This window comes from Oncorhynchus nerka, linkage group LG11, assembly GCF_034236695.1.
Source record: "Oncorhynchus nerka isolate Pitt River linkage group LG11, Oner_Uvic_2.0, whole genome shotgun sequence".
NCBI classification, from domain to species: Eukaryota; Metazoa; Chordata; class Actinopteri; order Salmoniformes; family Salmonidae; genus Oncorhynchus; species Oncorhynchus nerka.
The window spans coordinates 48,098,593-48,126,341 of NC_088406.1; the positions used below are offsets into that span (position 1 = coordinate 48,098,593).

Genomic DNA, 27,749 nt, shown 5'->3' on the forward strand with positions numbered 1-27,749 from the left:
GTTCAGAAAGAGAAACTGCATGCAGAGCTGAAACAGGTGCTGAGTCTGAAGAGAAGTCACCTGAAAGAGTCGTCTCGTTTGGCCCAAGCAGAGATGGATTCTTCAACAGACGCCCAAGCAGTGGTAAAGAGCCAAGAAACCACTAATACTCATGAAACAGTAACATTTACACAGGCCTAGAAAACACTCAGAATCGCATGCCATTCTACTGTTCACACCTGAAGACGAGACCTTCATTGTATTTATTATTATTTATTTTAATTGAACCTTTATTTAACGAGGCAAGTCAGTTAAAAACTCATTCTTATTTACAATGACGCCCAACCGGGAGGCAAAAGGCCTCCTGTGGGGATGGGGACTGGCACTAAAAATTTTAAAAAATAAAATAAAAATATAGGACAAAACACACATCATGACAAGAGAGATACCACAACACTACATAAAGAGAGACCCGAGACAACAACGCATGGCAGCAACACATGAAAACAGCATGGTAGCAACACAACATGACAATGGACTTTGTGAGAAACGCTCTCCTCTGGTGTGTCTGTACAGGAGACTGCATCTGAGGAGGTGGAGGTTGTGGTAGAGACAGAGGCTGAGGCTGGAGCCAGTGGCTACAGTGTCACAGGTGGAGGGGAGCGAGGCCTCTTCATTAAGGACGTCCTTAAAGACTCCACTGCAGCAAAGCATCTTAGCCTCCAGCAAGGTAACTGGACGGGGAGATTAGAGTCACATGAATATAAAGCTATGAGACACAGCTGAGGTAAATTAGTTATGGACTAGTTTAATAGATAGAAATTAGAATGTTAAACCGTAAACTATTCAAACATAAATTCATTCCATACTTAGAAATAACTGAAAAAAATGCCATGTTGAAATCATCTTGTTTCTCCCCATCTGTATCCCTTCCCTGTGTAACTTCCATTAAGTGTAGTGTGTAATTTATTGCAAGTAAAGTCATTGATCAATCACCTGTTCTGACGTGCAAACGGTACATTATCTTGTGCGTATAAAATGTAAACATCAAAATGCCATGCCCTTTCACACCCTTCCTTTGATTGTCAAAAGCAAACCACAACTATAAGACTTCCATATTCCCCCCCTGTTCTCTTTATCTCATTTGTGCTGTGTGCACATTAACTTTTGTCTGGCTGATAATTGGTTTCCTTGCAGGAGATCAGTTGCTTAGTGCAAGAGTCTACTTTGACAATGTGAAGTATGAGGATGCCCTGAAGATCTTGCAGTGTGCAGAGCCTTATAAAGTCTCCTTTTTCCTGAAGAGGACCATCGCCGGCGCTGATGTCACCATGCACCCTGGCACCACCAGCTTGGAACTGAAAGGACCCAAAACCAAGATGCAGAAAATGGTACGGCTATGATCGTATTTGTAATTGCCAATTTGGCATTGAGATATAGAACTGGTTATTCCAGATTCATCAGGTTCATGTCCACCTAACTCATACTTGCATGTCTGTTGCAGAGTGTCAAGAGCATCAAACCTTTCAAAGCGAAGAAAAAGAGGGGAGGACGTTTTGGATTGAAAAGGCTGAAGGAAAACAAGAAAGGGAGCACTGGACCAGAGTTGGAGATGGAGGGATCGCCTTCCAAAGTGGAGCTCAACCCTGTCGACGTGGAGTTTGCCTTCCCCAAGTTCAAGCTGAGGAAGGATGGGAAGGCAGAGGGAACTGAGCAGCATGGAGGATTGGGCGCCACTGGCAGGAAGAAGAGGATGATAAGGTGTCCCAGGATGAACGCAAAGGGTGCTGAGGTGGCTACAGGAGAAGTTGACATGACGCAACCAGAGGGACAGGCTGACGTCTCCCTGCCAGACGTGCCTGGAGCTAAGGTCAAAGTCAAAGGAAAGGGCCACAGGTTCGGAATTCATTTCCCTAAAACAAAAAAGACAACATCGGACACTGCCTTGTCTGAAGGGTCTCTGGAGCTGAAACCTCCAGATGTCAAATTCACACCACCCTCAGTGGAATTCAGTTCGCCATCTGGGAACAAGGAAGTCAACCTACAGAAACCAGAAGTGAAAGTCAAGGAGGGGTCAAAGTTTATGCACCGAGAGGTAGAGCTTTCACTAGGACTCCCCTCAGCCCGACCCTCTGATGAAATTGATGGTGAGATAAAAGAAAAAGGTTTAGCTGAAGGAGTTGAAGGGTCAACAGGCCTGCCTGGCATTAACATGCCAGCTATTGACATATCTGCACCCAACATCGATCTGCAGCTGGACACCCGGAGTAGAGTGCCAGACGAGATAGAGGGACCCTTTTTTAAAGGGCCAAATATATCCATGCCAAAAACTGACATCTCACTACCAAAGATTGGATCATCTGATATGCATATTGAAGGTCCAGAAAAGGGTGGAAAAATTAGCCTACCAGCTGTTGACATTTCACTGCCAAAGATGACATCAGGAGAAGCAAATGTTGATGTGGAAGGACACATTGGAAAGGGAGGCAAGTTCAAAATGCCAACTTTCGATGTTTCTCTTCCAAAATTCAAGTCTTCAGAGGAGGACATGAATATAGAGGGGCCTGAAGTCAAAGGAGAGTTCAACATGCCAAAAGTTGACCTTTTACGCCCGAAAGGTAAAGCGGGAGGTGAGGTGGACATTGAAGGATATTTAGGAAAAGGAGGTACATTTCAGATGCCCACATTTGACAATTCTCTACCAAAAATGAAGTCATCAGACAGAGAAATTAATGTAGAAGGACCTGAAGTGAAGGGTGGCAAAATTAAAATGCCCTATGCTGACATATCTCTCCCTAAAGGAAAAACAGAGGGGAAAATGAACATTGAGGGACATTCTGGAAAAGGAGGCAAGTTCAAAATGCCCTCGTGTGACGTTTCTCTTTCTAAAATGTTGGGCAATGCTAGTTTCGAGGGACCTGAATTGAAAGGGGGAAAGTTAGAAATGCCCACACTTGATATTTCCCTTGCCAGAGGAAAAGCAGAGGGTGAAGTCAATATTGATTCAAATGTAGGAAAAGAAGGAATGCTCAAAACGCCCACAATTGACATTCCTCCTCCAAAAATGAGGTCGTCAGGAACAGAAGTCGATGTAAAAGGGCCTGATGTAAAAGGAGGAAAGTTCCACATGCCACAAGTAGACATTTCACTTCCCAAAGGAAAAAGCGAAATTGACATGGAGGGAAAGTCTGAAAAAAGAGGGAAGATTCAAATGTCCTCATTTGATGTCTCACTTCCAAAAATAAAGTCAGCAGAGGGTGACATGAAAATAGAAGGATCTGATGTGAAAGGCATCACATTTCATATGCCCACTATAGATTGTTCACTTCCAACAGGAAAAACAGAAGTTGACATCAGTGTTGAAGGAGAAGCATCTAAAGGCGGAAAGTTTCACATGCCTTCGCTTGATACTTCTCCTCCGACAGTGAAGTTCCCAGAGGGTAAAGCGAAAGTAAAAGGCCCTGAAATCAAAGGGGGAAAGGTCGAGATAACAAATATCGATGTGTCCCTTCCAAAAGGCAAAACAGCGGGAGAAGTTAACGTTGAAGGCCATGTCAGTAAAGGGGGAAAGTTTAAGATGCCCAAATTTGGCATTTCTTTCCCAAAATTTAAGTCGCCAGAGGTTAAGGTCAACACAGAAGGACCTGAAGTCAAAGGAGGGAAGTTTCACATGCCTAAAATTGACATTTCACTACCAAAAGTAAAAACGGAAGGTGACATCAAAGTTGAAGGAGATTCTGACATTTCCCTTCCAAAAATGAAGTCACCAGAAGCAGATATCCTTTTAGAAGGACCAGACCTTAAAGGAGGAAAGTTTCATGTGCCAACAATTGACCTTTCCCTTACAAAAGGAAAGGGAGAAATTGACACTGAAGAACATTCTGGAAAAGGAGGCAAGTTTCAAATGCCAGCATTTGATATATCACTTCCAAAAATGAAGACACCAGATGGTGAAGTCAGCCTAGAAGGCCCTGAAGTCAAAGGGGGGAACATTGATATGCCAACGATGAACATTTCTCTTCCAAAAGGAAAAATGGAAGGAGAAGCTAAGGAACATGCAATCAAAGGGGACAAGTTTCACATGCCCTCAGTTGACATTTCCCTTCCAAAAATGAAGTTGCCTGAAGGTGAAGTCAAAGTAGAAGGCCCCGAAGCCAAAGGGGGAAAGATTGAAATGCCATCGACTGATATTTCACTTCCCAAAGGAAAAATGGAGGGAGAAATTGACATTGAAGAACATTCTGGAAAAGGAGGACGATTTCATATGCCTACATTTAACGTTTCCCTTCCAAAAAGGAATTCACTAGAAGAATATGTCAGTTTAGAAGGACCGAGTGTCAAAGGAGGGACGTTTCATATGCCCACAATGGACTATTCCCTTCCCAAGGGAAAGGGTGAGATTGAAACTGAAGGACATTCTGGAAAAGGAGGCAAGTTCCAAATGACCAAGTTTGATGTATCGCTACCAAAAATGAAGCCCCGAGAGGGTGACATCAAACTAGAGGGACCGGAAGGCAAAGGCAGTAAAATACATATGCCTAACATTGATATTTCTCTTCCTGAAGGGAAAACTGAAAGAGATATTGAGGTTGAGGGGCATGGTGGCAAAGGTGGGAAGTTTCACATGCCCTCAATTGACATTTCCCTTCCAAAAATGAAGTTGCCTGAAGGTGAAGCCAAAGTAGAAGGTCCAAAAGCCAAAGGGGGAAAGATTGAAATGCCAAAGATTGATATTTCACTTCCAAAAGGAAAAACAGAAGGGGAAATAGACATTGAAGGACATTCTGAGAAAAAAGGAAAGTTTCACATGCCCACATTCGACATGTCCTTACCAAAAATGAAGTCAAAAGATGGTGACATTAAATTAGAGGGTCCAGAAGTGAAAGGAAGTAAAATACATATGCCTAATATTAACATTTCTCTTCCAGAGGTGAAGGCAGAAAGTGATATTGAGGTTGAGGGGCATGGTGGTAAAGGGAGAAAGTTTCACATGCCCTCAGTTGACATTTCTCTTCCAAAAATGAAGTTACCTGAGGGTGAAGTCAAAGTAGAAGGCCCCGAAGCCAAAGGTGGAAAGTTTGAAATTCCAACAATTGATATTTCACTTCCAAAAGGAAAAGCAGAGGGAGAAACTGACATAGGACATTCTGGAAAAAGAGGAAAGTTTCATACGCCCAAGTTTGATGTATCGCTACCAAAAATGAAGCTCCCAGAGGGGGACATCAAACTAGAAGGACCGGAAGTCAAAGGCAGTAAAATACATATGCCTAACATTGATATTTCTCTTCCTGAAGGGAAAACTGAAAGAGATATTGAGGTTGAGGGGCATGGTGGCAAAGGGGGGAAGTTTCACATGCCCTCAATTGACATTTCCCTTCCAAAAATGAAGTTGCCTGAAGGTGAAGTCAAAGTAGAAGGCCCTAAAACCAAAGGGGTAAAGATTGGAATGCCATCGACTGATATTTTACCACCCAAAGGAAAAATGGAGGAGGAAATTGACATTGAAGGACATTCTGGTAAAGGAGGACGATTTCCTATGCCAACATTCAACATTTCCCTTCCAAAAATAAAGTCACCAGAACCAGATGTCAGTTTCGAAAAACCAGACCTCAAAGGAAAAAAGTTTCATATGCCAAAAATAGACTTTTCCCTTCCCAAGGGAAAGGGTGAGATTGACACTGAAGGACATTCTGGAATAGGAGGCAAGTTCCAAATGCCAGCATTGGATATATCACTTCCAAAAATGAAGACACCAGAAGCGGAAGTCAGCCTAGAAGGCCCTGAGGTGAAAGGTGGAAAGTTTCAAATGCCAAAGATTGATATTTCACTTCCAAAAGGACAAACAGAAGGGGAAATAGATACTGAAGGACATTCTGAGAAAAAAGGAAAGTTTCACATGCCCACATTCGACATGTCCTTACCAAAAATGAAGTCAAAAGATGGTGACATTAAATTAGAGGGTCCAGAAGTGAAAGGCAGTAAAATACATATGCCTAATATTGACATTTCTCTTCCAAAGGTGAAGGCAGAAAGTGATATTGAGGTTGAGGGGCATGGTGGTAAAGGGAGAAAGTTTCACATGCCCTCAGTTGACATTTCTCTTCCAAAAATGAAGTTACCTGAGGGTGAAGTTAAGTTAGAAGGCCTTGAAGCCAAAGGTGGAAAGTTTGAAATTCCAACAATTGATATTTCACTTCCAAAAGGAAAAGCAGAGGGAGAAACTGACATAGAAGGACATTCTGGAAAAGGAGGAAAGTTTCATACGCCCAAGTTTGATGTATCGCTACCAAAAATGAAGCTCCCAGAGTGGGACATCAAACTAGAAGGACCGGAAGGCAAAGGCAGTAAAATACATATGCCTAACATTGATATTTCTCTTCCTGAAGGGAAAACTGAAAGAGATATTCAGGTTGAGGGGCATGGTGGCAAAGGGGGGAAGTTTCACATGCCCTCAATTGACATTTCCCTTCCAAAAATGAAGTTGCCTGAAGGTGAAGTCAAAGTAGAAGGTCCAAAAGCCAAAGGGGGAAAGATTGAAATGCCAAAGATTGATATTTCTCTTCCAGAGGTGAAGGCAGAAAGTGATATTGAGGTTGAGGGGCATGGTGGTAAAGGGAGAAAGTTTCACATGCCCTCAGTTGACATTTCTCTTCCAAAAATGAAGTTACCTGAGGGTGAAGTTAAGTTAGAAGGCCTTGAAGCCAAAGGTGGAAAGTTTGAAATGCCAAAGATTGATATTTCACTCCCAAAAGGAAAAGCAGAGGGAGAAACTGACATAGAAGGACATTCTGGAAAAGGAGGAAAGTTTAAAATGCCCAAGTTTGATGTGTCACTACCAAAGATGAAGCACCCAGACGGCGATGTCAAAGAAGGCCTTGAAGTCAAAGGTGGGAAGTTTGAAATGCCCAAAATTGAAGCAGAGGGTAGGAGTGGAGTCAAGTTACCAACTGTTAAACTGCCAACGGTAGACATATCTGCACCGAAGGTTGACTTAGACTTTGGGCTGTCAAAAGCTAAAGGAGATGATAGGGAAGAGATGGAGCTACTAAAAGCAGAGGGTGGTAGGCCATCCTCTGGGTCAAGTTTTGACATGCCAGATGTCTCTCTCAAAATGCCAAGATTTTCTCTCCCTAAATTTGGTAGAAAGTCTAGTGGAAATGTAAACCTAGAAGGATATGGCACAGAGGACGATATTGATATTAGCCCCCCACGAGTGGATGGTGAGGGCAGACCAGCATCAGTGGAAATAGGCGGAGATGGAACAATAAAAGGTAAACTAAGGAAGCCCAAAATTAAAATGCCAACTTTTGGAATATCTAAGAAAGATGTATCAATAGCCAGCCCTGATGTGGAAATCAAGACAGAAAAGGGGAAAGTTGACATTCCAACGCCAGGGATCAGTGTAGAAAATCCAGCAGACAAAACAAATAGAAAATATAGACTAAAATTCCCAAAGTTTAAGAAGTCATCTCCTAAAGGTAAACTACCAGAGGGAGAGATAGATGCCTCATTGGATAGTGGAATGGAAGGGAAAGCTGGCTTTCATGCACCTGATGTTACAATCAAAATGCCCAAGTTCTTCATGCCAGGGTTTGGCTCAAAGGAGACAGACTTTGACAGGAGTGGGAAAAGTGCTGAACTAGAAGCTAAAGGAAAGGTCAAAATGCCATCAGTGGAGATATCCTTGCCAGCTGCCAAGACATCTGAGCAAGAAATGTTAATCCCAGATGTATCTGAGGCTGACATCAGTGGTTATGAAGGAAACCTGAAAATCCCTAAAATGCCAACTATTGATGTATCAGCCCCCCATATTGATCTAGATGTAACTCTGCATAAAGTCAAGCATGAAACAAACATTGACGGGGAGGGAGGCAAATTTAAAATGGCAAACATCAAAATGCCTGATATAGATGTATCACATCCTATAGGAAAAACTGGTGACATTGATGCATCCAAAGTGAAACTTGAGGGAGGGGGTGGAAAATTCAAGATGCCTGGCATTAAAATGCCAAAGGTAGACATATCACTTCCAAAAGTAAAACATGGAGAAATTGATGTATCCACGGTGGAAATTGAAGGAGAATGTGGAAAATTCAAGAAGCCACATATGGAAATGCCAAATTTTGATATATCACTTCCCAAAGGAAAAAGTGGAGGGATTGAAGGGCCAAAGATGGAAATTGAAGGAGGGGGCGGAAATTTCAAAATGCCACATATGAAAATGCCAAAGGTAGACTTCTCACTTCCAAAGGGAAACCATGGAGACATCAGTGCACCAGAAATGGAAGGAGAAGGTGGAAAATTCAAGATGCCATATATGAAAATGCCAAATATTGATATATCACTTCCGAAAGGAAAAATTGGAGACATTGAAGGACCACAAATTAAAATTGAAGGAGGGGATGGGAAATGTAAGATACCACATATGAAAATGCCAAATGTAGACATATCACTTCCAAAAGGAAAAAGTGGAGATATTGAAGGACCAGAAATAGAAATGGAAGGACGAAAATTCAAGATGCCACATATGAAAATGCCAAATGTTGATATATCACTTCCAAAAGGAAAAAGTGTAGAAATTGAAGGACCAGGGATGGACATTGAAGGAGGGGGTGGAAGATTTAAGATGCCACATATGAAAATGCCAAAGGTTGACATATCACTTCCAAAAGGAAAAAGTGGAGATGTTAATGCATCTGTATTGGACATTGAAGGAGAAGGTGGAGGGAGAAGTGGAGGGATTGAAGGACCAGGGATGGAAATTGAAGGAGGAGGAAAATTCAAGATGCCACATATGAAAATGCCAAATATTGATATATCACTTCCAAAAGGAAAAACTGGAGACATTGAAGGACCAGAAATGGAAATGGAAGGACGAAAATTCAAGATGCCACATATGAAAATGCCAAATGTTGATATATCACTTCCAAAGGGAAAAAGTGTAGAAATTGAAGGACCAGGGATGGAAATTGAAGGAGGTGGAAAATTCAAGATGCCACATATGAAAATGCCAAATGTTGATATATCACTTCCAAAAGGAAAAACTGGAAACATTGAAGGACCAGAAATGGAAATTCATGGAGAGGGAAGACAATTCAAGATGCCACAAATTCAAATGCCAATGGTAGACTTATCACTTCTGAAGGGAAAGTCTGGAGACATCAGTGCACCAGAAATGGAAATGGAAGGACGAAAATTGAAGATGCCACATATGAAAATGCCAAATGTTGATATATCACTTCCCAAAGGAAAAGGTGGAGAAATTGAAGGACCAGAGGTGGAGATTGAAGGAGAGGGTGGGAAATTCAAGATGCCACATATGACAACACCAAATATTGGTATATCACTTCCAAAAGGAAAAACTGGAGACATTGAAGGATCAGAAATGGAAATTCATGGAGAGAGAGGAAAATTCACGATGCCACATATTAAAATGCCAAATATTGGTATATCACTTCCAAAAGGAAAAACTGGTGTTGTTCATGAACCTAATTTGGAAATTGAGGGAAATGGAGGAAAATTCAAGATGCCACATATGAAAATGCCAAAGGTAGACTTATCACTTACGAAGGGAAAGTCTGGAGAAATCAGTGCACCAGAAATGGAAATGGAAGGAGGTGGAAGATTTAAGATGCCACATATGAAAATGCCAAAGGTTGACATATCACTTCCAAAAGGAAAAACTGGAGAGATTAAAGCACCAGAGATGGAAATTCAGGCAGAGGGAGGAAAATTCAAAATGCCAAAGGTAGATATATCCCTTCCGAAAGGAACGTTTGGAGAAATTAGAGCACCAGAAATGGAAGTCGAAGGAGGAAAATTCGAGATGCCACATGTGAAAATGCCAAAGGTAGACATATCACTTCCAAAAGGAAAAAGTGTAGATGTTAATGCACCTGAATTGGAAATTGAAGGTGAGGGTGGAAGATATAAGATGCCAGAAATCAAACTGCCAAATATAGATATTACATTGCCAAAGGGAAAATCTGCTGACATTAATGCTGAAATCAAAAAGCCCAACGCTGAGGCAGCAGCAAAGATTCAAATGCCTTCGATTGGCTTACCAAAGTTTACAACTCTCGACCTTGATTTGGACATGAATGTTGGAAAACCCAACCATGGAGCTGAGGTTCATGAGAATAGTTCAGACAAAACTGGTTCCCATTCAAAGGGAGACCATAAGATGAAAATCAAAATGCCAACAATAGACATAGAGTGCCCAAAAGGAGATCTGGAGCTCGATATAGGCTTCCACAAAGTTGAGGGAAAGAAAGACATAAAAATAATAGAGTTGCCTGACTTAGACCTTAAAACTTCTGGTACCAAAGTTAAGGGGCCAAAAGTCAAAGGCACCAAATTCAAAATTGGAATGCCAAAAATGAAGAACACTGGAGATCAAGCATTAGATGCAGCCACAAAGAAGACTGAGAAAGAGAATGAAGGGGTCAGTGGTAGATTTATGATTAAGAGGACAAAGCTTGGCAAAGGTGCAGATGTGGAGGCAGATGCGGGGGCAGGTGGTTCTGTGTTGCCAAACATCTTCCTCCCAGATGTGGGCTTCTCAGTATCCAAAGGAGCCAGCCAAGAGGGTGAACCTCATGGTCCAGAGATTAGTGCCAAATTGCCAAAATTCAAACTCCCTAATGTGGAGATCTTAGGTCCTTCAGTAGCAGGCCAAGGAGGAGCACAGATCAACAGCGGACAACAAGAAGACAAAGGTGGTATCAAGTTTCAAATGCCTGTGGGGCTGAAGAGTAAACAAGGCCCTGCCGAGTCCACTGGCACAGATGCCAGCACCGAGAATGGATTCACATTACCTCATCTTGGAATCAAATCCCCCAAAATACCAGATACAGACTTTGATATTGGAGCATCTCAAACTGGGGACCATGGGGCAGATACAAGTACGAGACAAAAAATGAAAATACCCAAGTTCGGGGTGGCTTTACCTGATATTTCTTCACCTGGAGCCAGAGTACATTTGAAGGACCCAGATGTTGAGTGTGAAGGCCCTAAAATGCCCAAAGTTAAAAAAGCTGTATTTGTTTTGGTGAATCCCCAAACAGACCACTCCACTATGTCCACCAGTGTAGAGTCTGGAGAGGCAAAAATCAAAATGCCAAAGATCAAAATGAAGCCATCGTTTGGAAAGTCAGGATCCAAGGAAAACAGTGCTGCTTTGAGCATTGAAGGAGATGTGGATGGAGCAAAGCTAAAAATGCCCAAAGTCACCTTCTCTCCGGGCAAAACAGGTTCATTTGATGTAACCCTAAAAGGTGAGGGGTCAAGTTCCAGCCTCAATGGTGAGAAAGATCCAACATTCCAGAATGAATCCAAGGAGGATAAAGTTAAGTTAGGGAAGCTCAAGCTTCCAAAGATAGAGTTCTCCTCGCCATATTCAATAATAGGCAGTGGAGAAGAGGACCTTGAAATGAGTGCTAAGCTTGTCAATGAGTCCCCAGGAACTGACAGAGAAACCGAGGGGACGAAAGTGAAATTAGGCAAAATGTCCTTCCCGGGATTTAAGAAGAAGACGGCAAAAGGAGAGGAGGAAACTCAAGATAATGTGGTGTCCTCATCGGCCAGGACAGAAATGCTAAATCGGGATAGTTCAGAATCCCAAACGCCCATGGTCTCCATTGGTTTTGTACCAGGGAAGTCTAGGGGGCAGGCAGTGGCTGAGAGCAGCAAAAAGGAGATGGAAGAAGGAGAGCAGTCAACCTGGTTCAAGGCCCCCAAATTCAACCTGAAACCCCACTCGACAGGAATCCTCCACATTACACCAGAAGGTTCTCCCCAGGGTAGCAGATCATCGCTCCAGTGCCAGGGTTTAGATGAAACTGCTGGTACCTTCCGGCTCCAGATGCCAAGCATGCGGTTCTCCACCCACGAGGTGTCTGAGGAGAATGTTACTACAACAAAGAAGGGAACAGTAACCGTGGTGACAAAGACAACAAAACATACGGTAACAGAGTCCAGAACTGGTCAAACCCACACATCGCTATCCCATTGTAATGACTAAAGTCCGAAGAGATGTGAGAGTAATATATTTTTCCTCTGTCCTGTTGTGACGACTGTTTTTGTGATTGTTCCACCACGTTTTTTCCCTTCTATTTTAGTCTTTATCATATTTGATGGTTTTACTGGTTTAAATCTGAATATCAATTAATTATGTATTGTTGTTCATATATTTTTTGGGGGGCAAAAATACCACACATTTTAATATCCAAAAGGAAATGTCTTTTTTCAATGCCTTCCCATTTGATTTACCGACATTTACCTGGGCATGATTGTAGAATTAGACTGACAAAGAACACAAACCAATTTATCAAAAGCAATTTGTATGTAAATACAAAAACATGTCATTATTTTCATATTACCAATGATAGGAATAGTAACACGGACATTAGTGATTTGTGTTAATATATCTGAGGCTTGAGGATGTGGTTTAATTATTTACTTTCTTAAGCTTGTTTTTTCTTTCTGATATATTAAGATTTTTTAAATTATACCATACATTGAAATGTAATATTAAAGGCTTCTACAGTGCAATACATTTCAACACTCTCTATGAGAATCAAGATAAAATAATAGGAAACTATCATCTGATATTAAGGTTAATGGTTTAAAGAAACAGAACATGTACTCTCTTTAATTGAAATATTTAAAAATTAATGCAAAACCTCTCAGACAAAACAATGTCTCAATGTCTCCATTGAGACAGTTTATTGTTCCTTTTCTTTTTTGGTGAATTAGAAAGTAGAAATTTAATGTGTGTGCTAAACTGCATTGGACGAGTCTCAGCAATCCTCTGTCAAACAAGTTTACAAGTTTTCATTAACCAGATTTAACATCTGTTGGAGCAAATAACCATATAGAAATAACCATATAGAATGGTACATGACAAGGAGAGAACATGACCAGATAACACAGCATTTATATGTATAGAGACATTTTTACAAATACCTTTGTGATTAGCATGTTTTCAGTGCATATGGCTTCACAATATGCAGTTTTCAAAGCAACGTGTTATCAAGTGGCATTATAAATAATGTTGTTAAGAGATCATATTATTAATAAACCTTAATATTCCTAAGAAAATGTAAAAAAAAAGTTGTATTGTCTTCCATTTTATTGTCTTTCTAGGCGAACAGCGCCCTCTCCTGTCAAATACAGCAGACAATTTGAACGTACTTACATTTACATTTAAGTCATTTAGCAGACGCTCTTATCCAGAGCGACTTACAAATTGGTGCTTTCACCTTATGACATCCAGTGGAACAGCCACTTTACAATAGTGCATCTAGGTCTTTTAGGGGGGAGAAGGATTACTTTATCCTATCCTAGGTATTCCTTAAAGAGGTGGGGTTTCAACGCCTTGTCACACCATAGTCACGGGCCTTTTATCAATTAGATTTTCTCACCTCCTCAGTCCTCTCTTGCCTCCTTTTGAAATACGTCAAATTTAATTGAGGAGAGTCAGCGAGGAGAGTAAACATGGATAGAAATGTGCTTGCTTGAAATGAGATGGTCCTTCTCCACCAGCCTGGTTTCATAGACTAGACGTAACATAGTAAACGCAAATCCGGGACACTTAAATGAATATGATATGTTACATTTGGTATGGTTAAATAATACAGAAGGTTACTTAACTCAAAAATGAGGGGGGGGGGGGGGGGGCGTAACATGAACGTCTAGCAACCGAAAAACAACTTTTGGATTTTAGCAACTTTGCAACTACTTACCACTTTGTAGCTACTTTGCAACTACTTAGTATGTTAGTGAACCCTTCCCCTAACCATTCCCCTAAACCTAACCCTAAACTGTCGTGTTTTGCACACTTTGTATAAAAATAATAAATGCAGGATGACAGGATCTTTATAAAACGTATCTCCTTCTGCGGTGCGGACGTGATACGACCGACCGTTCAGTGTCAGCAGGCTGGATGACGACTGCTGGTTTCCAGTAGCCATGCTCCTGGATTCTGATTGACTCTCCATCGTGCAGTGGTGGCAGTGGTCTTGCTGACCTGTCATAGTACCCCTTTTCTGTTGCAGTCTCTGTGCACATTTTGCATGCACTTCCTTGTACTGTAGCTGACGCCCAGTGGAGGCTGCTGAAGGGAGGACGGCTCATAATAATGTCTGGAACGGAACGAATGAAACGGCATCAAACACACGGAAACCATGTTTGATTTATTTGACATCATTCCACTCGTTCTGCTCCAGCCATTACCATGAGCCCGTCCTCCCCAAGTAAGGTGTCACCAACCTCCTGTGCTGACAACCTCGGGCTGTAGCTGCTGGTTGGTGTTGGGAAGGATTGAGCAAAGTCTGCTGCTCATCAACGCTGGGTTGGTGACTTGAATTTGTCAACTGGAGTGTTGCGGTACTCAAGAAGACTGAGGTAGGGGTCTCTCTTGTCTGCTATGGCTTTGTCCATGAGTGACTTAGCAATCTAATCAGATTTTTCAGCAAGGCATTGAGGGTAATGTGGGCTTGTGATGATGTGTATGAATTCCCATGCGTTTGAGAAGGATTCAAACTCCTGTGAATTTGTAACAGGGATCACTGTCAAATATTAAAGTCTCTACGATGCCATGCCTGGCAAAGGCTGCTTTCAGCTTGTGGATCACAGCTGTGGATGTGGTGCTGTGAAGATTGTTGAGTTCAAAGTCCTCATTGTTCCAGGTAAACAGGACAGTTGCCACGACCTGCCAGGGTCTGTCTGGGATACGGTGAGGTATCATGGGCTCTTTGGTGTTTGAGGGACGTGATTGAAGACAGGTTGGGCATTTTCCAACAATGTCCTCTATTTGTTTGCACATTCCAGGCTAAAACAAAATATCCCGTGATCTTTGTTTGCACTTTTCCATGCCCATGTGTCCAGCATGGATCTTTACCAACATCTCTTCTCTGAGAGTGGCAGGAGTCGTAGTAGGCAAGGATTGGTTCTGGTTCTCTCGTGATCAAGTCTTTCACTTTCTGGAAATCAATGTCATGTTGCTTGTCCCAGAGTAACTCACTGGACTGCTTCAGCAGCTGACGGAGCTGTGCGTTGGCGTCGGAGTAGCTGACCATGCCAAGCACTGTTTCCAGCATGGCGCGGTTCTTTGGTAGCTCAATCTCCTTCACGGCTGAGATCTTCTGTGGATCTGGTTTGATCCCATCCACTGTGAGACGATGTCCGAAGTAGCTGACCTCGGTGGTGCCGACTGTGCTCTTCACAGGGTTGAGCTATGCTCCCCTCTCGCGGGACCTTTGCAGCATTGCGTGGAGATTTGTGTCGTGTTCCTCTTTGGTTCGACCATAGATGAGGATTTCATCAACAATCACCACGACTCCATCGAGGCCTTCATATGTTTTCGTCAATCTTTCGCTTAATGGTGTGTTGAACGTTGTGAGCTTGGATGAGTCTTCTGTGAGCTTGATAGCCAAGTAGCCTGATCTGGCAGCCATGACACTGAAGTAGTGTGCTCCCGCTAGCTTGTGTGTGATGTCATGTAGCGTCGGTAAGGGGTAGTGGGGGCGTTTGATGTCCTTGTTCAATTCTCTGGGTGGAGACATACTCTGAGCTTGCCTGTGCATGGTTTCTCCACCATCAAATCTGCCAGTTCTGTAACCTTGGTGATGATGTCAGAATGCTCCATGCTCTCCAACTCTTTTTCAGACGGGTGTGGAGAGCAAGGGGAATCTTTCCCGGTGGGTATTCCACAGGAGTTGCGTCTGGGTCAAGGTGAATGGTGCTTTCTCCAGTCCTAGTCTCCACTGGTGCTGTCACTGATAACACTAGCTTGATGAGGTCCATGTCTAAACTTACTTGAAGAACCTTAACCCTAACCTTAACCGCTAACCCCTAGCCACTTAGCTTACATTAGCCACAACAAATTGTAATTTGTAAGATACACTACATGGCGAAAAGTATGTGGACATCCCTTCAAATTAGTTGATTTGGCTATTTCAGCCACACCCGATGCTGACAGGTGTATAAAATAGGGAACACAACCATGCAAACATTGTCAGGAGAATGACCCATACTGAAGAGTTCAGTGACTTTCAACGTGGCACAGTCATAGGATGCCAATTTTCCAAATGTAAGTGCTGTTATTGTGAAGTTGAAATATATAGGAGCAACATTGGCATACTCCGCAAAGTGATAGGCCACACAAGGTCACAGAACAGGACCACCAAGTGCTGAAGCGCGTAAGCGTGTAAAACTCACTACCGAGTTCCAACCTGCCTCTGAAAGCAACATAAGAGCAATAACTGTTCGTTGGGTGCTTTGTGAAATGGGTTTCCATGGCCGAGCAGCAACACACAAGCCTAAGATAACCATGCGCAATTCCAAGCTTTGACTGGAGTGGTGTAAAGCTCGCCGCCATTGGACACTGGAGCAGTGGAAACGTGTTCTTTGGAGTGATGAATCACGCTTCACCATCTGGCAGTCCGACGTATGAATCTTGATGCTACAGCATACAATGACATTCTAGATGATTCTGTGGTTCCAACTTTGTGGCAACAGTTTGGGGAAGGCCCTTTCCTGTTTCAGCACGACAATGCCCCTGTGCACAAAGTGAGGTCCATACAGAAATGGTTTGTCGAGATCAGTGTGGAAGAACTTGACTGGCCTGCACAAAGCCCTGATCTCAACTTCATTGAACACCTTTGTGATAAATTGGAACGACGACTACGAGCCAGGCCTAATCGCCCAACGTCAGTGCCCGACCCCAGTAATGCTCATGTGACTGAATGGAAGCAAGTCTCCGCAGCAATGTTCCAACATCTAGTGGAAAGCCTTCCCAGAAGAGTGGAGGCTGTTATTGCTTCAACGGAAGACCAACTCCATATTAATCCCCACGATTTTCGAATGAGATGTTCAATGAGCAGGTGTCCACATACTTTGACATACTTTGACTTTTCAAATTAATAACATATCGTACGAACTGCAATTGGTAACATATTTTACAAATTGCAATTCGTTAACATATTATCTACAAATGAATACATACCATATGAAATGTAACATATCATACTCATTTGAGTGTCCCGGATTTACATTTACGATGTTATGTCTACCCCTGAGTCCAGGTTGTCTCCACAAGAGTGTCATTAGGCAAATTACGTTTACAGTTAGTTGTGCAATACATTTTATTGATAAAACAATAAGTAGCATATTGGTTTTAAACTTGTGTATATTTTTCTCCTCTCAACAAAACAAAAGCTGATTCAAATGGGGTGTGGCAGACTTCAAAATGCTTCCATGGTAGGATACACCTGAGTATCCTGATGAAAGGTGGCTATTGATGAGGGGAGGACAATTCCACTTGCCTACTAACAAATTGACACCATAGAGAATTATAAAGGCCTCTGGTGGCCCAAAGGCCATATAGTGACTTCGGAAAGTATTCAAACCCCTTGACTTTTTCCACATTTTGTTACGTTACAGCCTTATTCTAAAATGTATTAAATAAAACATTTCCTCAGTAATCTACACACAATACCCCATAATGACAAAGCTAAAATAGGTTTTTAGAATGTGTGCAAGTATATTAAAAACAAAAACCAGAAATACCTTATTTATTTAGAATATTCAGACCCTTTGCTATGAGTCTCGAAATTGAGCTCAGCTGCATACTGTTTCCATTGATCATCATTGAGCCATTTCTACAACTTCATTGGAGTCCACCTGTGGTAAATTCAATTGATTGGACATGATTTGGAAGGGCACACACCTGTCTATATAAGGTCCCACAGTTGACAGCGCATGTCAGAGCAAAAACCAAGCCACGAGGTTGAAGGAATTGTCCGTAGAGTTCAGAGACAGGATTGTGACCAGGGACAGATCTGGGAAAGGGTACCAAACATTTCTGCAGCATTGAAGGTCCCAAGAACAGAGTTTAATAAGTTTAGAACCACCAAGACTCTTCCTAAAGCTGGCCGCCCTGCCAAACAGAGCAATCGGGGGAGGTGACCAAGAACCCAATGGTCACTCTGACAGAGCTCTAGAGTCTGTCGTGGAAATTTCCTCTATTTACCAAATCATGGGAGCAAACCACACACACAAGTCAGAGTTAGTTATCAAAGTCCATCTTTAATTATATGAGCTCTATCACAATCCTGTGATTCTCAGGTAATTCAGTGTCCCTCAGTGAATTCTCTGAGAGCCCCTTCCACATTTCAAATGAGGTCCTTTATAGCAAAGACACACACAGGATAAGACAGCATCGGCATAATTCATCGTTCAGCTTTGTCTCCTTTCTCAAACCCCAGAACCATAAACCAATCCTCCATATCAACAGGCATATATCAAATTGTCATTTAGATACAACCAATTCTAAATACAACCAATCCTGGACAAACTCACGGAGAGGAGAGTGAGGCTATAGGTTAAGATAAAAGGGAGCATGAGAATGATTCCAGACACTGCCATCCTCCTTTTCCCCGATGGGAAAAATAGGGAGTGACTGTCACACACACAGTGGAGCAAAAGATATGTTTACACATGATGACACTTTGACCTCTCCCCTCTCTGCGGCCCATGCAACTTAGTATTGACATAGAACAGATAACTGCAACCTCGCCACAGTATTATACAAAAATACCATTCTGATGAGAAGTAACTTATAAACATATGATGAATATAAAACATCTTACCTATGTTACCAACAAATTCTGATTATTCCCTAACAAGTCCCTCTGTGGAGATGGAAGAACCTTCCAAAAGGAAAACCATCTATGCAGTACTCCACCAATTAGGCCTTTATGGTAGAGTGGCCAGACAGAAGCCACTCCTTAGTAAAGGGCACATGACAGCCTGCTTGGAGTTTTGCTAAAAGGCACCTAAAGACTCTCAGACCATGAGAAACAAGATTCTCTGGTCTGATGAAACCAAGATTGAACTCTTTGGCCTGAATGCCAAGCGTCACGTCTGGAGGAAACCTGGCACCATCCCTAAGGTGAAGCATGGTGGTGTCAGCATCATACTGTGGGGATGTTGTTTTTCAGCAGCAGGGACTGGGAGACTAGTCATGATTGAGGCAAAGATGAATGGAAAGATGAATGGAGCAATGTACAGAGAGATCCTTAATAAAAACCTGCTCCATAGTGCTCAGGAGCTCAGACTGGGGCGAAGGTTCAACTTCCAACAACCCTAACCACACAGCCAAGACAACGCAGGAGTGGCTTCAGGATCAAGTCTCAGAATGTCCTTGAGTGGCCCAGCCAGAGCCCGGAAACCCTATCATACATCTCTGGAGAGACCTGAAAATAGCTGTGCAGCAATGCTCCCCATCCAATCTGACAGAGCTTGAGAGGATCTGCAAAGAATAATGGGAAACTCCCCAAATACAGGTGTGCCAAGCTTGTAGCGTTATACCCAAGAAGACTCAAGGCTGTAATCGCTGCCAAAGGTGCTTCAAACAAAGTACTGAGTAAAGGGTCCGAATACTTATGTAAACGTGATATTGTAGTTTATTTTATTTGATAAATTAGTAAACCTTTGTTAAAACCTGTTTTTGCTTTGTCATTATGGGGTATTGTGTGTAGATTGATGAGGGGAAAAAACAATTGAATAGATTAAGAATAAGACTTGTAACGTAACAAAATGTGGAAAAAGTCAAGGGGTCTGAATACTTCCCAATGTTACTGAATTAGCATGGGCATATGCAATTGAGGGCTTCCACCATTTTAATGTAGTCAACTGGGTGAGATTTCCAACTTTATTGGCTGATCCCTCCTAGTGACCGGGTCATCAGGAGGGATCAGCCAATAGTGAAGATGAAAATGGATTACTTCAAAATGGAGATGTCACAAACGCCATAATGGCAAGGTTACAATGATGAGGCCTCTTTCAATCTCTATGATTGACACACTCAGCCACTTATCGCTTTCCGGGTCACGTAGCACAGAGGACGTGGGAGAGAGGACAGAGGAAAGTCTTTTGCCCAAATGAGAAAATCCCATAGACTGTTATCCGACCTAGTGAAGGTTCAGGTTGACCTTACCATACCACTTCACTTCTAGGTACATGTACTGTATAACCCGAATATATCATTTATCATTTTTACCACATTAATTCATTTGATCAGTTATGGTTGATACAAATGTTGTGATTTACAGTATAGCCTCATACAACTTGAGTGATATCTTATTTAAAATGCAATATTTTTCTGCCAACATGCACGACCGATGCTCAGGGAGTCGTGTTCATCTGCTTACACCGAGTGTATAAAACATTAAGAACACCTTCCTAATATTGAGTTGCACCCCCACTTTTGCCCTCAGATCAACTTCAATTTGTCAGGGAATGGACTCTAAGGTGTCAAAAGTGTTCCACAGGGATTCTGGCCCACGTCGACTCCAATGCTTCCCACAGTTGTGGCAAGTTGGCTGGATGTCCATTGGGTGGTGGACAATTCTTGATACACAAGGGAAACTGTTGAGCATTAAAAAACGCAGCAGCGTTGTTTTTGCCACAAACCAGTGATCCTGGCACCTACTCCCATACTGGTTCAAAGGGAATTAAATATTTTGTCTTGCCCATTCACCCTCTGAACGGCACACATACACAATCCATGTCTCAATTGTCTCAAGGCTTGAAAATCTTTCTTTAACCTGTCTCCTCCCCTTCAGCTACACTGATTAGAGTGGATTTAACAAGTGACATTGATAAGGGATCATAGCTTTGACCTGGATTCACCTGGTTGTCTATTTAATGGAATTAGCTGGTGTTCATAATGTTTTGTACACTCAGTGGCCTACTTAACATCATTTTACTTGATCTATATTTAACTAGACAAGTCATTTAAGAACAAATTCTTATTTACAATGACAATTTTGCACCGCCCTATGTGACTCCCAATCACAGCCGGATGTGAACCAAGGACTGTAGTGACACCTCTTGCACTGAGATACAGTGCCTTAGACCACTGCACCACTCTGGAGCCCATATGGCACATTAGTCATTTGTGCATAGGCATACATCATAATGCAGTACAATGTGCTAATGTACAATCATATTCTAGTCTAGTCTACGCAATAGCTGTAATTGTAACCATCGTCACCTGTCGCTATTGTGTCTACTCGATTTTATGCCGCGTTCAAGTGCTAGTCGGTACAAAGAAACTCGGACATTTCCGACTTGCTAACTGGTTGAAACGCAGCACGTGTATAACTACCATCAGTTAGCTAGTCGAACTTTTCCGAGTTTCCGGTTTGCTAACTGGTTATAGGTATACATGATACTACATTAGTTCCGACTAGCACATGAACGCAGCACACCTCAAGAGTGGGCTACAGCGATGATGCTTAGGCTACGTGTGTGAGTGGGATGGATGCAAGTATCTTGCCGTCGACATTCTGGTTGCTGGACGCACGTACTGTAGGCTACTGCGGTAAGGACGCAGCTGCTGGCTGGCGTGAATAAGCTGATCAAAGAGACTCACAGAAAATGTTGATTTCATTTTTAAAACAGCCTTTTTGACTTCGATGCAGGCAGAGTGGACCTTTTCCACCTCTAAACAAATTATAGTAGATTATAGAAACCCTCGGCCGATGTTCAGGGAGTCGTGTTCGTGGGAGGCGCACGAAATTATTCTACAAGACCTATCAAATGAAGGTTAAGGTTTAGCAAACAACACGCAACGGCAATTACACGACTGGCAACGTCTCGCTCTGAGAATCTGGGTATGATGAGGTAAGATTAAGCAAGCAAGGACGATGATAATATTGAGTTGTGGTGGCTATATTAACAGCGTCCGTTTAAAATAAAAACATATTGCGACTGTTTTGGAAACTGATGATTTGTATTGTCTATAGCCACCGTCCTTATTAAATATTCATACGAGTAGGCTTTAAAGCAATTGATACATGTTGAATGCCCGTAGCCGATTAAAACTCTGGTTCTGGGCTAATCATACATGCATCACCTATATAGCCTACTGTGCCCTATCAACCACGGCATATATTAATTTAACATTGTTTGTTTGGTCAAGAACCTCTATTTCATAATATATCATGATAATGTCCCCTATAACTATACCGTTTATGTTAACAAATGTAAGCTCTTTCTGGTTAAAAATGAGGGTCTCTAAAAGATGTATATATATTTTAACTTGAGCACATAAAATACGGCATTTGATTGTGCCCCAAAACTCCAATCAAAAATAGGTAGTAAATATTGTGTGAGGATCGCTACATTCAATCTCTCTTGTGGGCTCTTGCAGATATTGATTTGTAGCTTCATTTGACTTTGAGAATCTTTGTACAGTAACGTCCCTTCCAAAAAATGAAATGAGTTATTGCATAAATGTCAAAAAATGATATATCTCTGATCAAATGTTTGTTTCTCCTCCTAGGTTGTTTTATTTAGTCTGAACAGTCTTTACATGCCTGACACCCCTTGACAGAAATACTCTGAAGCTGTGTATCTGGATGGAGAACAATGTTGACAGCACTGTCACTGAATATTACTCCCGAAATACACATCGCGTCATTACTTTGAGTGTCTATTCTTCAGTCGATGAAGCCTCCTTGGTACATTGAAGTTTGAAGATTTGTACATTAGCCAATAGTATCAAACATATCTTAATCATCTGAAGGCTGCGACAATGATTCAGCAGAACAATAACAACAACTACCCATGCCTGGAGATGTCTTGCTCCCCCAGGGAGGTGCTGCAGAAGTGCCAAAGAAGCTATCTTCCCTTCACAGGACGCTTGGAGCTTGGGGACATGCCCTTAGTCAAGGGCCTTCGGGCCTGGGCTGCATGCTCCAAGAACCGTAGGAGGGCAGCACCTCCCCCCAGGTCCCAAGGACCTGCAGATGGCTACCCAGTGGGACAGTGGGGCAGGCTGGGTTATGGTCTGGGGCTACCGCTGGACTCCAACTATGCCTCCAACCCCAGACAGACAGGCCTGGGGGCACTGGTGACTGTGGCAACATTGAAGGCCTCTGAGGGAGGTGGTCAGACTCAGACACGTTGTCTGTTCCTCAAGACGGAGGGTGGAAGGTGCCTCTACTCCACGGGAAGCCCAAGGCCCTGCACTCAAGGTCTGGCTCCTCAGTCCCCCTCCACGCTGGTGGGCAGCTGGCTGAGGGATAAAGTGGGAGGGGTCAGGGACTCTTCCACGGTTGGGAAAATGGGGGTGTGGGATATGGGAGGGGCCTCAGAGTTGTACCAGGTCAAACCGAGGTCTGCCCGGAGGTGGAGGACGTTCTGCAAGCCTGTGGTTCCCATCCAGGGGAGAGCACTCCAGAGCACGGAGGACTCTGGCGAGCGCACCCTGGAAGGGAGCCAGGAAAGCAGGGACAAAGGGGAGTTTCCCACAACTGGCCAGGACACTCCGAGTGGAAAACAAGACCGAGGGAGTACGAGAAGCCCCAAATGCAGTCACGCTCAGACCAAGACCTGCACCCAGTGTCACGGGCGGAGAGGAGGGCAGGGGAGCAGCGGGGGTCAGAGGGAAGCTGCTTCTGTATGTGAGCAGGATCAGTCGAGCGGCGGTGTGGAGGGGATTAAGGAGAAAGTGCAGGACAGGACTGGTCTCACCCGGTCAAAGCCCTGTGACTCCTCCCTGCCTCCAGACAACGCTGACCCAGGAAACTGCAGCAGTGACATCGGGGACAGGGGAAAGCCAGACAGCCCACGCGCACAGGAGGGGCTGCATCCTGAAACCTCCCTCAACAAGGAGCACTTCCAGGACAAACTATGCGATACAGACATCCATACTGGAGGCAATGATGTGGCCAGTGGTATCATGAGACATGTGGAAGACTTTGATGGCATGGTGGGTGCTGTGATTGGGTTTGTGGATCATATCAAGTCCACAGAGTGTGATTCTGAGAGTCTAGGGGGGAACGGGGGGATAGCTGAGGGGGAGCTGCCCAACCGGTGGATCGATGTTCAAACTTCAGAGAGACACTGCTGCTCTGAGAGAGGCTGCCTCAAAGACTGCTCCACTCAACCACCCAGACCAGCAGGGGGCAGCATTTCAACTGCTACTGATGAGACTGCCAATGGTCAGATAAATCAGGAAAGTAAATCAGATAGTCAATACAATAAGCTTTGTGTGAAATGTCTACCAGAAGAAAAATATCCTGTGGCAGTGGATAAAGAAGTATTACAGAAATCTGTGCATGGCCTCTGTGAGGGAGAGGAGGGGATCCAGTCAACAGCATCAGAAATTAGGGAACTCTGTGGGGAGCATGGAGAGATACTGCCTGAGGTCAGGAGCACAGACGATGAGACCAGGCTGGTAGGGGGAGACATCACATCCCAGAGAACTGAGCGAGGGCCTCGCTGTGCAACGGATGAGCATGAGTCTGAGCTCACATGTAGGACGGAAGAGAGGTGTTTTTCAGATCTATCAGCTACCCTGACTGAGGAGGCCGTAGGAGGGTGGAGGGAGGCAGGGACTGGGCAGTTTAATTCCCTTTTACGAGCCTCTGTTGCTGCTGGCCCTGCTACCTCTGTCACACACTCGCCGCCTAATCCGGCCTCCTCAGGAGCCATGGCAACAGGCCTCCCTGCTCCAAATGGGGGGCAGACAGACGCTGGAGGTTGGGCTCTGGTGCCTCTGCTACGGAGCCCAGGGGAGCAGGAGTGGAAGAGGGGCTGGGACGAGAGCAAGGTGGCCGCCAACGGTGGGTTCCTGGATGAGGGGCCGGAGGCGGAGGATGACTTTGGGCTTTTCATGCAGGCAGAGGAGCAGCCGCCCTGGGACGACCGCTTCACTGCATCACCCCTAGTGCCTTCTGGGAAAAGTGAGAGTGTTGGTAAGTCCCTAGCTTACTGCACCTCAGAAATGTGCTTTGAGCCATGTTAAAGACATCCAGACGCAACGCACACGCAACATAAAATTCTAGTGACTATCACATGCTCCAGTTAGATTACTGCTGCCTCTGTTACATTTGCATAATGTGAACAGTAGTGGTAACTCTCTTTGTTGTGGTTTGTACCATGCGGCAGCCAGGGCATGTAGACGTGTTGCTCCCGTTACTAATCAGTTAGTCAGGACTGACCTGGATTCCTGAGGGCCCTCTCCCAAACTCATGTGAAGGTATTAATTATTGAAAGCGCTGCCGGGAATGTAGTGCTAGTGCTGTCGGCTTTGAGATGTAAGCCGTGTTAGCCTCAGGACCTGGGGCTCCATGTTTAAAGAGACAGAGACCCAAGCAGGCAGCTCCTCCGCGATTTGGACCACGCAGGGAGAGAGCCCATCCATCCAAACGTTCCATCCCCATGGAACCTCAAAGACAACTCCTAATCATTTGTGTCTGATGGCAATAAAAAAATATATATATATATATATATATATATTTAAGCGTTGTTGTCATGATTGTCATATGTCAGTTAAAGCAGTGGCACTTGCATGGGCTTTTAACCAAGGTGTATAAATCAGGTGTTTAATGACACTCCACAAAGATTCAAAAACAGGTCAGCTACCGAAACCAAGTACTTTTATTTGTTGGCCATTCAGGTCATTTGACTGAGGATGGTATGTGAACTAGCTGCCTATTTGGAGCATACACCAGGTTCCTGCACTTTAAGGTCGACTCAGTGCATGGAATACCGATCATATCGAATCAATAGAAACCAGCTAGTGTCTAACGATACATTTCTGATGCTCTCTTAATGTTCCCATGCAGCACTTGAAAACCATTCCACCACCAACGAGTCGACCCATTGGACCTCATGTTGGACAGACTGCTCATTCCAACCACCAGAGGATGCCTGGACAGCCTTCCCAAAGGCTTCAGAGGGAGAGGGACAAGACGCAAGAGGACAGTGGTGGCCCACAAATGCTGTGGAGAAGACGAGGGGAAGATTCTCTGCCAAGGGAAATGTGGTAGGCCTTCAAATCTTTCCTCAGAAGTGACTACAAAGTCCAGGAGTCAACTTCTTGCATATTCCTATTTCCTATCTCTCAAGGAATACATTGTCCATGGGAGTGACTGTAAATGATACGTGCAAAAAAAAATTCTTCATCTTTCATTATTTCCATCTGTCAGAACAATGTGTTTGTGGAGTCCTTCCCGTCACTGTCTACTTCCCTGTATGATCGTGATGCTGTTCCCATGCTCAGCCAGCTCCTCCGAGGCATCTTGGATCATGAAAGCTCTGCAGAGGATCATGGGTAAGTGGGTCAAGAGACCACAATGATATTTTATTAAAATCCAGCTCGGGGGAATGATTTGGAAGTTTGATCCTGCATTAGCACAAATCCGACTCTTATTTCTTTTCAGCTCGGATGTTAAGTCCGTTGGAAGCATAATCTGGAATCTTTATAGTTCTACAATTCATGAAATTGGAATTAGCATTCTGAGATGGTTGTTATAAATATTGCCATCTAGTGGAAGAAATGATGACCTTCAAGATAGCATGAAATGTCATCACCACCCAACAACGACCCTGCTGTATCAACCTACAACTAGAGATAAGCTGCATATCAGACAATATTTCATGCACTGAATCGGCATTGGTTGAATGATAGATTCACAATGATTTACTAGGCTGTGGTGTCATTCATAACTGTGGAGCTCAGTTGTTCCATTCATTTACTTTGCATATCTTTGTTTGTCGCTGTAGCTTACTTGATGGGTTCCATGACCTGAAGAAGATGTTTGGCTTGAAATACAAGAGGGCAAATGCTGTTTCCCATGAACGGCTTCTACAGTCGCTACATTTGGGCCAGTGTGACACGGTGAGTGTCATGTAGTCCGTGTAATGCATGGTTGAATGTGATAACAGGCCTACTCTGTTTCCTGTTATGGGGCATAAATGATACAGCCTAATCTTATGTTACAGCCTTAACTTAAAAAGCTATACTATCACCATGACAAATGCTACAGCATGTTCGAGCAAATTGAATGTATAAATGGGTCATTCGTCATGTGGTCATTTGACTGTTATCTGCACTGGCACTCGGATAACAAGCAAATGGGATCACGACTACAGTTCATGTAAATTTTTAGAAGAGTCATCATTTGTTCACGTCTGCAGGAAAATAGGACTGGGCAAAGAGCAGCCAACTACAGTCCCTCTCTTGGCCTCCCCTCGTCCAGTCAGCATGCACAGGCCTGTGGAAGAGACGGTTATCTTATGATGTCAACAAGAACATCGTGGAATAACCAAGATTTCCACTTTCCCTGACTGTCAACAACACATTGTCTTTACTATGCCCTTCTATGCCAAACCACTAATGGGTCACGGTCTTCATCTCCATGGGGAGAAATAACTAAACATTTCACAAGATTCAGAACTCAGAGGATGGACCAACTGGACCAGCTGACTATATGGTGACCCTTAATAATGCCCTGTTTTGCTTTACATTTCCCTGGAATTGGATCAATACATTTACATTTACATTTAAGTCATTTAGCAGACGCTCTTATCCAGAGCGACTTACAAATTGGTGCGTTCACCTTATGACATCCAGTGGAACAGCCACTTTACAATAGTGCATCTAAATATTTTAAGGGGGGTGAGAAGGATTACTTTATCCTATCCTAGGTATTCCTTAAAGAGGTGGGGTTTCAGGTGTCTCCGGAAGGTGGTGATTGACTCCGCTGTCCTGGCGTCGTGAGGGAGTTTGTTCCACCATTGGGGGGCCAGAGCAGTGAACAGTGTTGACTGGCAATAGATGCATACCTGTGACAAATTGGATAAAATTAAGCACAAATTATAATTTTTGTCTCTCAAATATTCCTGAAATACATGCAAATGTTTACATTCTTATTAATCTCATTTTTAGGGACTCTATGAAATGTTAA

The 27,749-nt window shown here is 43.4% G+C and overlaps 2 protein-coding genes across 5 annotated transcripts; both read left to right on the forward strand.

The window, feature by feature from the left end:
* Positions 1–6: 6 nt before the first annotated feature.
* Positions 7–13,083, forward strand: LOC115137039 (periaxin). 2 transcript variants are annotated; one of them, XM_065024618.1, is made up of 5 exons: positions 7–123; positions 556–709; positions 1,177–1,370; positions 1,484–8,699; positions 8,958–13,083. In XM_065024618.1, exons 1-5 carry the CDS (start codon positions 94–96, stop codon positions 11,999–12,001), a joined length of 10,638 nt encoding a protein of 3,545 aa, XP_064880690.1. In that variant the 5' UTR covers positions 7–93; the 3' UTR covers positions 12,002–13,083. The 2 variants fall into 2 exon arrangements, with proteins under 2 accessions (XP_064880690.1, XP_029528902.1); XM_029673042.2 differs by lacking the exons at positions 1,484–8,699; positions 8,958–13,083 and having other exon boundaries at positions 1,177–1,382.
* An 8,125-nt stretch (positions 13,084–21,208) lies between these two features.
* On the forward strand, positions 21,209–27,455 carry LOC115137040 (uncharacterized). 3 transcript variants are annotated; one of them, XM_029673044.2, is made up of 6 exons: positions 21,212–21,672; positions 22,334–24,752; positions 25,626–25,825; positions 25,989–26,113; positions 26,566–26,680; positions 26,980–27,455. In XM_029673044.2, the coding sequence occupies exons 2-6, from the start codon at positions 22,586–22,588 to the stop codon at positions 27,127–27,129; spliced, it is 2,757 nt and encodes a 918-aa protein (XP_029528904.2). In that variant the 5' UTR covers positions 21,212–21,672; positions 22,334–22,585; the 3' UTR covers positions 27,130–27,455. The 3 variants fall into 3 exon arrangements, with proteins under 3 accessions (XP_029528906.1, XP_029528904.2, XP_029528905.2); XM_029673045.2 differs by having other exon boundaries at positions 21,212–21,370; XM_029673046.2 differs by lacking the exon at positions 26,980–27,455 and having other exon boundaries at positions 21,209–21,672; positions 26,223–26,681.
* The last annotated feature ends 294 nt before the right edge of the window (positions 27,456–27,749 follow it).

Excerpts from the sequence above, each read along its gene's own strand:
- LOC115137039 (XM_065024618.1), top strand. The coding sequence starts at position 94 with ATGGATTCTTCAACAGACGCCCAAGCAGTG. Across the intron at positions 124-555 it reads CAACAGACGCCCAAGCAGTG|GAGACTGCATCTGAGGAGGT; the intron begins GTAAAGAGCCAA and ends GTGTCTGTACAG. Across the intron at positions 1,371-1,483 it reads AAACCAAGATGCAGAAAATG|AGTGTCAAGAGCATCAAACC; the intron begins GTACGGCTATGA and ends TGTCTGTTGCAG.
- LOC115137040 (XM_029673044.2), top strand. The coding sequence starts at position 22,586 with ATGATTCAGCAGAACAATAACAACAACTACCCATGCCTGGAGATGTCT. Across the intron at positions 25,826-25,988 it reads TCTCTGCCAAGGGAAATGTG|AACAATGTGTTTGTGGAGTC; the intron begins GTAGGCCTTCAA and ends TCCATCTGTCAG. Across the intron at positions 26,114-26,565 it reads AGCTCTGCAGAGGATCATGG|CTTACTTGATGGGTTCCATG; the intron begins GTAAGTGGGTCA and ends TTGTCGCTGTAG.